This window comes from Gorilla gorilla, chromosome 2 (genome assembly GCF_029281585.2).
Source record: "Gorilla gorilla gorilla isolate KB3781 chromosome 2, NHGRI_mGorGor1-v2.1_pri, whole genome shotgun sequence".
Lineage (NCBI taxonomy): Eukaryota > Metazoa > Chordata > Mammalia > Primates > Hominidae > Gorilla > Gorilla gorilla.
In genome coordinates this window covers 116,520,956-116,536,910 of record NC_086017.1, presented here as the reverse complement: position 1 = coordinate 116,536,910, position 15,955 = coordinate 116,520,956, and the positions used below count along the sequence as shown (strand labels likewise).

Genomic DNA, 15,955 nt, shown 5'->3' with positions numbered 1-15,955 from the left:
GTGGTGGTGGGCGCCTGTAATCCCAGCTACTCAGGAGGCTGAGGCAGGAGAATCGCTTGAACCCAGGAGGCGGAGGTTGCAGTGAGCCGAGATCGTGCCACTGCACTCCAGCCTGGGTGACAGAGCGAGACACCATCTCAAAAAAAAAAAAAAAAAAAAAAAAAAGAATGTGAGGAATAATGGGGTTTTTTTCCTTACTTTTGTGGCTTATTCTCACTTACATGGGGATAGCCTTGGTCTTTGACTTGGAAGCTCCATCGAGGTAAATAAGAGTTATTAATAATGGGTCGTTTGTATTGAAATATTACTTTGTCTTTAAGTAAAGGCATGAGTCTGCATTTATATTATTGAATTTATAAACTGAAATCTATTATTTCTGGGTTTGTTTGTTTTACCTGACTGACATATATGAGGTACTCAGTACTCCCAGCTACAAAACTTACTTTCTGAGTTCTGGTTTCCTTTGTATAACATTCCTGGGGCCATGCTTGGCACATAGAATAGGGCTCAAGTACTGCTGGTGGCCCTACATTCCAGCATCTCTCCATAACTGACTGAGGGATAGGGGAGATGGCAATTACTTCAGTCATCTGTGCCATCTTTACTTAGTGTGCCATTTCCTTTTGAGGTCAAGTCAATCAACTGAAAACATTTTATAAGTACAGTGTTCCTTCTTTTCCAATGAAAAACTAAAAAATGTTTTAATGTGTTTCTTCAGGCATCTCACTGAGGTAGGAAATGCAGTACTTGGAAAGAGAAGCACATTTTCATTTTAAGCAGATGTCTGTCTTAATAAGTGACCCTGGTTAGAATTATCAACATTCTGCTGAATTATTACCCAGAATTATTAATAGTCTACAGCGCAGGACTTTATTTTTTTAAAAGCAAGAACCTAAACACTCCTTGCTATTGCTGATGTTTAGATAAGACATCTGTTGATAAAATCATATCATTGAGAAGACAAAGAAATAACCAGGAGGTAATTTTATGTATCAGAAGAACCAAGTAGCTAGTGATGTATTTGAGAACAAAAGATATTCCTTCTCATCAAATATAAGTTGTTATAATTTTCGGTTCTTTGGCTCTTACAAATGTGCAGTAATTTTTAAAAACTAAAGTAGGATGAGCTTTTTTTGGTCTCTTTGGGAGTCTTATTTTTTTCATTGCTGGATAAGTGAGGAGTATAATTTTAATACGTTAAATTTTAATTGTTACATCATATTGGATGTGATTTTTTGTGGCAGAGCTCCCAAATCTTGAAAATAAATTTGAAGTATAACCATCATTACCATTTTTCTGTTGTTACAGAAAAGTAATAAAGGTTGATAATCCCTAAATGTAATTGGAGTGAATTCTTTATCTAATTTGTTCTTGAAAGCTGATGGATGAAGTATCTTCTTTTGTGCTCTCCAAAGAGCTCTTTAAGCTTAACACTTTCTTTCCCTGTGTGTATTTTTCCCCCTTTGGAACATCAGGAGAAGTGAATTGTCAATATGTAGAAAAAGTGACCCAGTAAATGAGTAATTCAATTTAATTTCGGTAAAAATCCATCATTATTATGAAGATTCAATACATGATAACTATTTTGAAAGGCCCCTTAAAGAGAAGTGGCCACCAGAGAGAATAGAAATGAATTTCAGATGAAGCATTCTTGCATTATCTATTCAAATATCCACTGTCTCTTCCATTACATATGCACTTTTACTTTGCTCTAAAAATTCAGAGTAAATCAGAGAAAAGTAAAATGTAAACTCTGATTTCTATAGCTCTTTGTCAGTTGATTGTTATAGAGCTATATGCTGAAGGCAAAATATGCTCCTTATCTTCTCTTCCTGCTGCTATCTTCCCATGGCTCAATTTTAGCCATTGTGTTCATAGTATGATTCCGAAGAATTAATACCAATAATTTGGCTGGGTTCGGTGGCTCATGCCTGTTATCCCAGCACTTTGGGAGGGTGAGGTGGGCAGATCACTTGCAGCCAGGAGTTTGAGACCAGCCTGGGCAACATGGCAAAACCCTGTCTCTACTAAAAAATAAAAAAAATTGGCTGGGCGTGGTGGTGCACGCTTGTAATCCCAGCTACTGGGGAGGCTAAGGCATGGGAATTGCTTGAACCTGGTAGGCGGAGGTTGCGGTGAGCCAAGATCATGCCACTGCACTCCAGCCTTTGCAACACACAGATACACACACAACAAAACAAAAAAAGCCCCAACAACTCAAGCATACTTTTCTGGTAAGTAGTACCGTTTACAAACACATTAAAAACTGTACTTGTCGTGTACCCAAGGCCTTTGCTAAAGTCATTTTCTGTAGTGTCAGAGGGCCAGAATTTTGTTCTTGGCAGTGGTGAAATAGTACCACAGGCTCTAGTTCTTTGAATGTTCCTGTCAGAATTGTAATGGAATTATTGAAAGTTCAATAATTTTTCTTCTTTTATGTGCTGTAGCTTATTTTTATTACAAGGAAATTTTAAGTTACAGAAGCAAAAATATGATATTAAATACTATCAACAAATAATAAAGTCATTGAGACTGCTGTATGTTTTTGCCTTGGCACATACATCTTTTTTTACTTCAAAAACTTGACCAGGTTCTATTGAATTCTTCCACAGAGATAAGTTAATTTTACTTAGTGTTTAGGATATCAACAATTTTTGTGGCCCTTGTAATTCTTGGTTATAGTTTAAAAATAGAGAGACTGTGTTACTTGAGATATTTACTTCTACATTTTAAAATAAGGGATGAGTATCTTGATGTTATTACTGGTAATTTTCCAGAAAAGAAAAATATATGTTCAAACTTTATTAAATAAACAGGAATACTAGTTCCCTCTACCTCTCAAGTTACTTTTAATTGGAAAGTATTCTCCTTATATAATTTTACTCTGAACTGTCCTTTAGGTCTTGTGATAATGGTCACTGTATGCTGAATGGAACACATGGTCCATCTTCAGAGAAGAAATCAAACATCCCTGACTTAAGCATATATTTAAAGGGTACGTATAGAATATAATTTCCTTTGTGATGTACATCTTAATGGTCAGAATTTAAAGGCAAAATTTCATGCCATTGTACTGAAAATACATTAAGGTTTTGTGTTATCCTCTAGGAGATGTTTTTGATTCAGCCTCTGATCCAGTGCCATTACCACCTGCCAGGCCTCCAACTCGGGACAATCCAAAGCATGGTTCTTCACTCAACAGGACGCCCTCTGATTATGATCTTCTCATCCCTCCATTAGGTTGAAACCTTTAAAAAAGTTTTGAACAACCCACCCCTCCTTCTTTTAATTTCAGAATTTTCAGAATTCAGAGTTCAGTATAACACAGACTCACTGGGTTGTGAATTTGCCTGAAATTTGAATGGGTTCTCCAGGTGCCGGTGACTCCCAAGTTCACGAGACCATTACTCCATGTAGATGATTAAAGTAGTAGTGTAGTAGTTGGGCATCAGTCAGGTTTTAAGCAAGTTGTTTTGTCCATACTAAACGTAGTCTAAAAACACGAGAGCTTTGTGCTCTAGTAGTTTTGAAGTGATGACTTGAGTGTTGAGATTTTCTTTAAGTATAATAATTCTTAATAAATATGAGCTTGCTTTTCTTGCAGCATGAGCACCAGTTCCACTTACGCTAATTAAATTATGCAAAATTAAATAGTTGTATGTAGAGAACTGATAATAAATTCTGTTTTATTCTAATCATTACAACTATAACACATTCAAAAAAATCTCAATTTCCTTGTTTCAAGTTATAATAATGAAGAAACATCCTATGTGTATTTTTTTGTATCCACAGGTGAAGGTATATGTAGGTGTGTGTATATGTTGAAGTTGGCTGGTGTCACTGTCACTGTTAATTTCATTAATTCTAATTAGGAAGCATCTCACCCTGTTTTTAGAAGACAGAATGTCTGCACACCTTACATAAGGCTTCACATAACAAGTCACTGTAACATAAAATAATATATGATGAAAGTCAGTTTACAAGCTTTTCTGAACTGGCTGTTAGGCCACCAGAAATACGAAATGAACCTTTCCATTTTCTCACAAGTACCACTGACTAGTATTTTGAATGACACAATTGCAGTATCTTTTGCTCCTGTTCTCTCTGTAGTTCAGGACTTTATTCTCACCTACATCAATTACAAAAGCCTCCTAACTCTGTTACCTACAGTCTTTCTCTCCCTTCCACTTCTTCCTGCACACTGGTTTTTGACATATTACCCAGATCTTCATCACCTGGATAAGCATTGTTCAATAAAGCTTTCTGTGGTGATGTAAAGGATCTGTATATTTGCATATGGGTTAAGTGTGATTATGGAACTGACTTTTCATTAAATTTAAATAGCTATATGTGGATGGGTGACTACTTTATATGACAAAGTAGACAGATTTTCCAACCTGTCTTTTTACCTTGACCTTTTTCTAGGTCTTCTTATGCGTGTCATTTTTTTCTTCATACTGTTTACTCTACTTAGACGATCCTGTCCTTGCATTTGATGAATAAATTTTTGAGCCTTCTGATATCCCAGGACTTCCTGTTCTTCAACACTTCACTGAATACCACTTGTCTACATTTCTCTTTCATCATCCAATGCATATGTCTCTTTTATGGGACCAATCAAACACTTTCACTTGTAAATCATACCTATTTGTGAGCTTTTTTTTAAGCTCCTTTCATGGAATCTCAGCTCCTTGAGTCAGAGCCTTATAATTTTGATTTTCATATCATGCATGAGCCTGGCCCAGTGTCAGATATTTAAGGGCTGAAAAAAGATTTGAATAAATATGATAATGTAGGAAATAGCTGAAGGTTAAAATGATAGCAAAACTCTGTCTCGTGCATCTTCAGATGTGTTAATAAGAAAAATATGATTAAAGAAATTAGTGTGCAAATTTTTTCTAAAGCAAGTTCAGTAAATAGTAATATCTTTTCTTTTTTTGAGACAGAGTCTTTCTCTGTCACCAGGCTGGAGTGCAGTGGCACGATCGTGGCTCACTGCAGCCTCCGCCTCCTGGGTTCAAGCGATTCCCCTGCCTCAGCCTCCCGAGTAGCTGGGATTACAGTCACGTACCACCATGCCCGGCTAATTTTTTGTATTTTAGCAGACATGGGGTTTCACCATGTTGGCCAGGATGGTCTAGATCTCCTGACCTCATGATCCACTCACCTTGGCCTCCCAAAATGCTGGGATTACAGACATGAGCCACCACGTCAAGCCTCATTTTTCTTTAAATATGCCATTATGTTTAAATCATTCAACTTAAAAGTGTGAATTTTTATTATTAGAATATGTGTTTATGTATACCCTGTCTCATTCCTAAAGTATTTTGAGATAGCTTACAAAACATGTGCTTTTTTTTTTTTTTTTTAAGACTCAAGGTAATGAAAACTATGAGTAGAATAGTAAGGTGTGGCAGGGGACAAATAAGTAGATATAAAACTATGCTGCAATATTCTAGTTATTAAAGCTGGGAAATATGCACATGTAAGTAGTGCTTGGAACCAGAGAAGGTTCTGTATTTAGCTTCTTTCTTCTGTAGCTAAATCTGGGAAATTGAAAAATATCATATTCTCTGCTCTAGGTACATTTTATGTATATTTTGACAGCATATCAAATATATGAAACATTAGGTTAAATAAATTAAAATCCAGTGGAATAAACTATATGGGATAATCTAAACTATTCTTTGACATTAAATTATATGTATTTGATGTGATTTTCCAGTTAAAAGCTGTGAACTCTTTTTGCTACACAGAAAATCCTGTTTTCATAGTGTGACTGATAATAATTTTTAGTTCAAACTCTGAGTCCTAATATTATAAAGGTTACAAGTGAACTATGAGCTGTTTCATAAGTTACAATGCTGCTTTTTATAAAAAGGCCTGATAGAAAAAGTTTGCATGGGTGTGTTTGTATGTATGTATGTATGTATGTATGTGTGTGCATGTGTGTGTTTCTCTCCAGACTCTCCCACAAAATAATTAGATCCCATTATCAAAGTTGGTGAACTGCTGGATAAACCCTGCGAGTGAAATTCTTTATAAGCAGCAAGAGAAAATCAATTATTACTTTTGTTAGATGCTGTGTATTTTGATTAATGAAGTTCTGCTGCTGATATCGACCTTTCTTTAAATGCAGGTGAAGATGCTTTTGATGCCCTCCCTCCATCTCTCCCACCTCCCCCACCTCCTGCAAGGCATAGTCTCATTGAACATTCAAAACCTCCTGGCTCCAGTAGCCGGCCATCCTCAGGACAGGATCTTTTTCTTCTTCCTTCAGGTAGGAGGGAAAAGCCAAAGAAAACTATTCACTTAAAGCAAAAATATTTCCAAAACCATACTATCAAATAAATGTTAGTGATTCATTAGTCTCTACCTCCCTAGCAGAACAGAAAAATCCCTGGGTGGTAAAAGTAGCAATCGTGGGTATGTTTGTTTGTCAGTTGATTGGTTTAATGCCAACAGAATTACAGAGATGGAAAGAGCAATAAGGAACTACAGAATGTAGAAATGATGCTGTAGAGATTGTCCAGTCCAGAAATCTCCTTATGTTACAAATGCAACCCTGAGGACCAGAACTGCTAAGGGGTTAGGCTAATAGTAATGGGAACAATATTTAGACTTTGTCTTCCGATTCCCAATGCAATGTTTTTTAATAGGTTTTTAAAATTTTACTAGATATGCCTTAGTGTCATAATTTTGTTCAAAACATAAGATTTTGGTAAATTATGTTGTTATAACAAGAATAGAGAAGTTTTTCTGAAATAGCTGCATTTTATTGTTTTGTTGTGATATTTTTAATGCCTCAGTGTGTGTCTACTCACTAATTATTGGTATTCTAAGGAAAACTAATTTTTTCTTAGTAACTATTTAATATTATTTTTTATATATGTATATATTATATAATATTTGTTTAATATTAGTAAACTAATTTTTTATATTAGTATATTTTAAAATTTCAAAAGAGGATCTGAAATAAAAATGAAGACTTAATAAACTATCTGTTGCATTAGTTAGAATTATCAGGAAAAAGAAAAAAATGTTATATGGAATCTGCTGATACTAATTAACAGTTCCAGTCTGTCTTGTTAGTGATACTGTGCCCTGAAACCTTTGCCTCCTGGACTTGATTTGGGAAAATACAGGGTAAAGATGTTCTTTTTTTCACAGTTCCTTACATTTCTACATGAGATAAATCATGAAAATCTTTAAAAAGTGCTCAGTTTGTCCTTTAGCTACGTATATGCCTCATGGAAACTTGAGAATCTTTATTCCCAACTGATTCCCTTATCAGCTTCCTCAGTTGATTATTAGTCATGTCTACCATTAGTTTTTCTTAGTTTTTTTTTTTTTAACTTGGTTTGATAGTTTAGAAAGTTTGAAGAGATTTGATAAGACACACAAGTTATGGACGTACAACTTGGAATACACAGCTTCACTTTCTTAAAGTGGTTTATTTTTCAAGAATAATCTTCTGCTTTTACATCACTAAATATTGATTGAGCCATTCACTGTTTACCCATTTGTGATAGATGCCTCCTGACCTGTGGAACCTTATGAGTTTACTGGATTCTGCCAATTAAAGCACTAGTGTCATAACCCATTCCGGTCCAAGCAGGAAGTATAGTGTATGAGTCCGTTTTCACACTGCCATAAAAGCACTACCCAAGACTAGGTAATTTATAAAGAAAAGGGGTTTCATTGCTTCACAGTTCTGCATGCCTGGGGAGGCCTCAGAAAACATACAATCACGGCAGAGGTGAAGGGGGACCAGGGCATGTCTTACATGGCAGCAGGTGCAAGAGAGAGTGAGCAAGCAGGGAAAATGCCAGACATTTATCAAAAACCAGATCTCATGAGCACTCACTATCGTGAGAACAGCATGGGGGAACCACCCCCATGATCCAGTCATCTCCCATCAGTTCCCTCCCTAACACGTGGGGATTACAACTCAAAATGAAATTTGAGTGGGGACACAGAGCCAAACCATATCATAACTGCTTGGGCTTTTATTTATATAGTTACATGTAAACGCTGCTGTATTTCGCTATTTTGTTTCACTTATTCAAAACTTTGTCTTATACATAGACTTTAACATGATTTTTAGAACAATGAGTCATTCCAAATCTTAGTTACTTAAATTTCCTGATGCTAAGTTCAAGATAGTTTCTGGCTCTCCTATTACCTTTTATATGCGTAACTTAAGCCCCAATAGATGGAACTTTGATGATGTGGCTTTTTTGACAAATAAAGTCAAGCTTTCCAAGAGCTATAATAAAAGAGAACATTTTACACAAATACACACTTTTACCTGTTTTTGTCAAAAGAATTAATTGTAAAAGGTTTTAGTTATTTATTTTATCTTAATTGTTCATTTCCTTTTATATAAAATCTTCATAAAGAAACCCCTCAAGATTAATTGCTAAAAAAATTACTAGTTTAAAATGAAAATGTCCCCTCTTATTAGCTAAAATGCAATTTTTATAAACCATTGTATTTATTTTATAGATTTGCCTGTTTTGTGTTTGCTTGGCTGCCAGGGAGCTCAACAACAGTTATCCTTAACTTGGAGTGTCAGGATAGCATGGGGGTCAGGGCAATGTTTTTCAAGCCTGTTGACTCTCTCTTGACTTTCATTAATAGGTGGACATATTCTAATTCTCTTCCCAATAATATCAACATCCCTTATAATAAGTATTTCTTAAAAAAAAAAAAGGCAACTTTTTTGTTTCCTTTTCCAGTCTTTCATAATCATTTACATGACAGATTTCTAGTCTGGTACCAGATCCTTTATGACTTTTTTTTTTTTTTTTGAGACAGGGTCTCACTCTGTTGCCCAGGCTGGAGTACAGTGGTGCGATCTCAGTTCACTGCAACCTCTGCCTCCGAGGTTCAAGTGATTCTCCTGCCTCTGCCCCCTAAGTAGCTGGGATTACAGGTGTGCACCACTACACTCGGCTAATTTTTTATATTTTTAGTAGAGATGGGGTTTCGCCATGTTGGCCAGGCTGGTCTCGAACTCCTGGCCTTATGTGATCCCCCTGCTTCAACCTCCCAAAATGCTAGAATTGCAGGCGTGAACCACTGCATCCAACCCCTTTATGACTTTCATTGTGACAATTATTTTGATTCAAATTTAAAACCGTGTATATTAGCTTTCCTCCTTTTCAAAAGAAATATTTTAATATTTTAATGCTGTTGCATATTATAGAGCATAAAGGTTTTTTTGGCTGATAAATGAGCATTTGAGTATTGTTTTGCAAAGTATTTAATACATTATACTGTCTAAAGAAATGTAAAAGATTCATTATAGCAGTTCTCTCTAAGAATTGACTTTATTAAGAATATGCTATAAATGCTAAAGTTTAACTCAGTAGTTTTAGAATTATAAAAGGTAAATAAAAGGGACTGCAAAATTTAAACAAACTCTGTGAGCATTTTACCATTGTTTTCGTTGTTCAGTCTGTAAAATCTTAGTCTGGTGTAATGATACATCTTTTCTAAACATTATTGAGATTTGGTTTCCTGAGGAAATAATTATTTCTAATTAAAGACAAATGATAGGTGTCTTAGGAAGAGAGGTTGAATTTTCTCATGATATTATACTAAGTACCTAATCAAGCCTACATTTTTACTCCAGCATTCAGTGCCCTGCACAGTTGGGCCAGGTTCAGCTTTTCAGCCTTATAGCTCATTGACTTCTATGTAGTAGTGATTGTCAAATTGCAGTGTCCTATGTCTCTGCAAAAGTGCCTCAGTACTCTTGTAGGATCAAGGGGGCAGGGCAAGAAGAGGCAGGGCTCTCATTCTTCTTTTATCTCTTTTCTATTTTAGGCTTTCATATAAGATTTCTTCTGGCAGAATAGTAATGCCTACAGCTGTACATGAGCCCTCAATTTTGGACAGGCCAATCATATCTTAACAAAACCTGAAGTCCCCAACAAAAGCTTTACACTCTTTTGTCTCCAATCCCAAGGCTACCACTAGTGTATATGTGCTTTTTTCCATATTACAAAAAAGTACTTCCTTTTTGCTGGTAGATTGAAGTAGACACCCCTACCTCTACTTTGTGCCAGGTCAGGGCTCAAGAAACAAAGCAAAGGCTGTATTTAAGTCCTGCTCATAACCGTAACTAGGTGTCTTTGTGCAGTGCACAAAATACAGTGTTTTTGTCAGTCCTTATGCTACCTTTATTTTGCTGTTTCTCTAACCTGTAATCTCACTTGAAGATCTTATCTAATCTTAAAGTCACAGTTCAACTCTGAAAGCTAGCCAAATTGACTTTATTAAAGATAAATGGAAGTTTTATTCTTGGATCCAGAAATGCAACTGCATAAGTAAAATATGAAGAAAATCCAGATCATTAGCAACAATTGTTGAAAAGGTTTTAGGGGTTTTGTTGACTACAATCTTTATAAAGCATCATCATGATGAGAAAGCGCATGCCATTTGGGGCTTGAACTCACAGAATTCAAATCTGAGGAGTGAAGTCCTCCACAGTACTCAGCCTTTGTGGAGACCACTGTGTTCAGATGTTGAAGCATTAATGGGCTAGAGCAGCAATTCTCAAATTGTGTTCTCCGGATTCACAACATTAGCATCTCCTGGGGATTTGCTTGAAAATGAAAATTCAAGACTTAATAAATCAGAAACCCTGGGAATGGGACTCAGTGGTCACAAGCCTTCCTGGTGATTCTGATGCATGTTCAAGTTTGAAATATACTGGGCTGGGGTATTCTCAAAAAAGTGCAACCAGGATGATAAACTTAGAGTGGATTAAAGGAACTGAGAATTGGCTCAGAGAAGAGAAGACCTTGGATGTAGACAAGATTTGTCTTCAGTTACGGTATTTGGGAAAGAAGGATTATATTTTTTCCATGTCACTTCAGAAGGTAGGAGTAAGATCAATGGGAAATGTTAAGAATGAAAATTGCATTCATCCTACAAAGAAATTTCCTAAATCATTACGAATTGTTCTACCTTGAGTGTAGTGAGTTATCTGACACTGGAGGATTTAAACCAATGGTAGATCATTACATACTAGAGATATGAACATGAGCTAAAGCATGAGGGCAGCAAAGAGGGGAGAACTTTGTTTCACCTAAATGGCTCTTCAAACCTTTTCTAGCATCAGTTTCTGCTTTGATATACTCTATTAAAATTTGGGGGATAATTGATAAATCTTCCAGGTGGTTTATGGACGGCCAGGGAGGAAATTTGCCATTGTTTTAATTATTTAATTTTATTTGCCTGTGTTTTTACACTTGGTAAAAATTTGGAGGTGTTTCAGATAGTGAAGAAAAAAAAGAATTAAGAAAAACATTCCAGGCCAGGTACGGTGGCTCATGCCTGTAATCCCAGCACTTTGGGAGGCTGAGGCAGGCAGATTGCTTGAGCTCAGGAATTTGACACCAGCCTGGCCAACATGGTGAAACTCCAGCTCTACAAAAATACAAAAATTAGCCGGGTGTTGGTGGCTCACGCCTGTAGTCTCAGCTACTTGGGAGGCCAAGGCAAGAGAATGGCTTGTGCCCAGGAGGCAGAGGTTGCAGTGAGTCAAGATTGAACCACTCCACTCCAGCCTGGGTGACAGAACAAGACTCTCTCTCAAAAAAAAAAAAAAAAAAAAAAAATCCATACTTCCTCCTCCTAAACATTGATAGGTATCCTTCCTTTTTTTTTTTTGTTTTTTTGTTTAGTTTTGTTTTGTTTTTTGCCTATAAGTATGTAAGTTCACATTTATGTAAAATTTATTTCTCATGGTATATGCTATTTATAACCATTTTCCAGTTAATATGTCATGAGCAATGTATATAGTTGTTAAATATTTGTACACAATATAATTTTTATTGATGTATATTTCCTCATTTCTTTTTTAAGTAGCATACCATTTCCTCCCAGTCTTCCCTTAGTTTTTTATAATCTCTCAAATAAGTACTAAATTTTCAGTTTTGCAGTGCTATACTATAAATCACAGGCAGTAGTACTTTGCTTTTTACAACAGATTAGTCTCTGTATGTGTATCCATTTATTTCTCAAACACTTATTATTATGTAAGTGATAAATTGGCTGTGATCATTTCAGTTTGTTTTAATCCTGTGGATATAATATTTTTCTTTAGTTTTTGAAGAATTTATTTTAGAAAAGCTTTATTACTTTACAAAGTTTTCTTATCAGGGGACAATTGGTAATTATTATACTCTGTGTAGCAATTGTGTTATATCTAATGTCTTTCCCTTTAAAGCCTGAATGCTTCCAACTTTATAATTTGGTTTAGAGAGCCCAGTTTACCCTATGGCTGACAAATAGCAAACTTAGGATATGATGCAAGATAGAACATGATAATGATTCAAAACAGAACCATAAGCAGGTATTTTTGCTATTTATAATAATATTTTGAGTGTATCTAGTACGTTTTAAATAATATAGTTTAATGGAAGAATATAGTAGAGTGGTATATTTTGTAGTCTATGTATGGCTCTGAAGTGTATCCAGAGTTTACTTTTTAACCTTAAATAAATAGTTGATTAGAAATAGCATTAAGTGTATTTGACAAACCTATAAATTTCCCGTAAAGAAATAAGCAAGTGTATGTATTGTAAAAGACAGTCTTTCCTCTGACTTAATGTTGTATCAGGGGCATTTAGAGTCTACAAGAACCTAAAGTAAATTTTATGAAATATCTAGTTCAAAATCTTTGGGAAATTTCAAAATTTATGCTGAAATCACCATATTTGTTTCCTTTGGTTTCTCTAACAAACCAAAAGATCAACATTGTCTCATGCGATTTATCTTCTCATTCCTTCCTAAAAATATTTCTGGAAAATTAATGGAGCCGGACCACCAATTCTTCAAATATTGAAAACTCAAAATCTAAGAGTTATTTTAATCTTGAAATTAATGAAAACAAGTTAAAGAGCCTTGTCTAAGTCAAAAAGTCCTCAGCAAAGCTGGTGATAATTATTATACTCCAAAAAAGGTGAAAAGATAATGGCTTCAAATCCTGCCTTACATTATCCAGTCAAAAACTAATATAAAAATAGTCAATATTTAAGCCTATGTTTTCATCGTAAGTAATCAAATACTTACATATTATTAATGTCTAAGGGAGTGGAAGTTAAAACAATGAAATTCAATCAGGTCTTCTTTAATATTTACAATTTTTGCTTTACATTAGCAATTCAGGTTTCACTGATTTTAAAATTGTGAACAGTCTGAATTTGTGTGGATTTATTTGTGGTAGTTAAAAGTAAATATTAAGTGCAAGCTGTTTGCCAAGAGTGTTCTAGGTGCTATGTTTGATTTAGGAGGTATAATTCAAACATGAGAAGTAGGAAAAGATCCCTCAGATCCCTGTCCTCAGAAGAATTGATGGTACTTTCAGAGATATCGACAACATAAAAGTACTATGAGAGGAAAGCAGCGGTGCCTGAGGTGGGAGTGATAGCTAGATAAATTATTAGTGAACCAAGATTTTCAGATGTAATGTTTGTCTACTCAAAAAGGGAATCAATTCTCTAAGAATTTAAACCCATATAATACTATGAATGTTAAACCAGTTGGGTTTATGGTATTAATGATTTAATACAGCAACACTGACAAAATCTCTTTTTCTCCCTTTAGTTCCAGTTAGTAAATATCATATTTTTTACTATTTCAGATGCCCCGTCTCTGACTGCCAAGGTGGTAAATTATCACATTTTACTGTATATTCAAATGTTAATTACTAAATGGCATAATTTTAACAATTAAATTTACTATTTTGTGAGCCAACTAACAACAATGATGTTAAGCATAGGATGCCCAATATAATAATAAGCACCTTGTATGTACAGAAGATTTTACACGCACAAATTCATTTAATCCACACAAATGCGAAGTTTCAGGTGTGTTTTACAAATTTTGTATGCCCAATGCTTAGAGAGATCAAATAATTTGATAATACTCTTATAGGGAGGATCCAAACCCATGGTTTTATGTATATTTGTTTGTTTGTTTTTTGCTTTTACTTTAGAACAGTTTCTATACATTGTACAGGTTGGATTGGGACAGAAAATAAAATTTAGAGGCTGTTTTTATTGTCAACAATCTTATAATTAAATATATCTGCAAAATATAAATATAAAACAAGTAGTCTTTATTATCTGGAAATAAATGTGAAGAGCATATTTAAGCAAGTGATGAATAAATTAGAAAATATGCAGGCAGTAAAAAATGGTTAATATCAGTCATGAATTTAATTTTCCAATTTATTTTTGAAAGCCATAATCTTCATAAAATAATTCTAGAATTTTTTTCTTCAGCCAATCAACAGAGATCATCCTTTTAATTTGAAACTTGTTTTTATTTTTAAGATCCCTTTGTTGATCTAGCAAGTGGCCAAGTTCCTTTGCCTCCCGCTAGAAGGTTACCAGGTGAAAATGTCAAAACTAACAGAACATCACAGGACTATGATCAGCTTCCTTCATGTTCAGGTGAGTTGGCTAATAACAGTAACAGTAATACCTTATTGTTATATAGTGCTTTTTGCTTTTCAGAACACCTTCTTATTCATTATATAATTTAATGAATGTTGTCCACCCAAGAAAATATTTTGATCATCATTGCATTTTGCTTATAAAGCTGGCATTGTGAGAGGAATGGCTACAGAACTGCCTCATTGAAAAGAAAAATATCAAGCTTAATATTATCTTTGATCACTCAGTGGAGCCACTTCTTTGATTCAAAATGTATTCATTATCTAACTTTCATTTTGTCTCAGATTTAGGAAATGAGGAAAATCTCTTTGTACATTGCAATGCTGTTTTATAGCAATCTCTATGGAATTAATACTGACACCAAACTATTCATTTTCTTAGGTTATTTAGGGCTCCAACCAGTGCTGCACTGACAGCCATCAAATAGAAGGATGTACCATTTTTGTAAATACAAGTCATACTCACAACCGTTAATAATGGAATGCTGCTTCTTTGCTTCTTGAGGAGGCTTTCCCTGAACATATCTAAATAGCTCCTATCTTCTGCAGTCATTTTCTTTCCTTTTTTGCTCTATTTTTCTTCATAGCACCCGTCACTACTTAAAATTTTGTTATTCAAATTCATTTGCTTGATTGTTGGTTATGTGTCTCATCTGCTGAAGTATTAACACTGGAGATAAGAATGTTGTCTAGTTCACTGCTTGTCCTAGTCAGTTCAGGTTACTATAACAGAATACCATAGACTGGATTGCCTAAACAGCAAACATTTATATCTCACAGTTCTGGAAGCTGGGAAGTCCAAGATCAAGCTACCAACATTCAGTGTCTAGTGAGGGCCCTCTTCCAGGTTCATAGATAACTGCCTTCATACTGTGTCCTCACAAGGGCAAGGGAGTGCTCTGGGATCTGTTTCATAAGGAAACTAATCCCTTTCATGAGGGCTTCCCCTGCATAATCTAATCATCTCCCAAAAGCCTCCCCTCCAAATATCATTACAAAAGGGATTAGGTTTTAACATATGGATTTGCAGGGAAAAGGGGACAGACATTCAGTCCGTAGCATTGCTTTATCCTCAAGTGTCCAACATAGTGCCCAGCATATGTCTCTTTGATAGATAGTTGGGGATGGATGGATGGATGGATGGATGGATGGATGGATGGATGGATGGATTTGAGTGGACAAATAGGCAAAAGGAGGGAAGAATAGCCGATGTCTGTATTAAACTAAATGCAAATATCTGATAAGCAATATTTTTGTCACATATTTGTGAATATCAGAAGTTTTGCTACATGAACTTTTGTCTGATTTCAAAATTTTTTTAAGCTAAAACCTCAGTTCGTAGAAGATTTGCTAATACTAATAGCAATACATTCTGAAACTTCTGAATCAAGATAATTAATGAGCTGTTTTAAGAATTGTCAGTATGGTAGTTCTTACGTGCTCGATGCCATGCATGGGAGATGCAGAAATCCCTGTGTA

The 15,955-nt window shown here is 35.1% G+C and overlaps 1 protein-coding gene across 18 annotated transcripts in view; it reads left to right on the top strand.

Moving 5' to 3' along the window:
• CBLB (Cbl proto-oncogene B) overlaps window positions 1–15,955 on the top strand; it is a 211,710-nt gene that overhangs the window by 185,263 nt on the left and 10,492 nt on the right. For 8 of the 18 annotated variants that reach the window (XM_063703996.1, XM_031009427.3, XM_063703993.1 and 5 more), the window contains 3 exons: window positions 2,901–2,995; window positions 6,140–6,280; window positions 14,355–14,474. In XM_063703996.1, the coding sequence (XP_063560066.1) occupies window positions 2,901–2,995; window positions 6,140–6,280; window positions 14,355–14,474 (356 nt within the window). Of the gene's footprint in view, window positions 1–2,900; window positions 2,996–3,108; window positions 3,246–6,139; window positions 6,281–13,660; window positions 13,687–14,354; window positions 14,475–15,955 lie in introns of those variants that run through there. The other 10 variants (XM_063703992.1, XM_031009419.3, XM_031009420.3 and 7 more) reach the window with 4 other exon arrangements.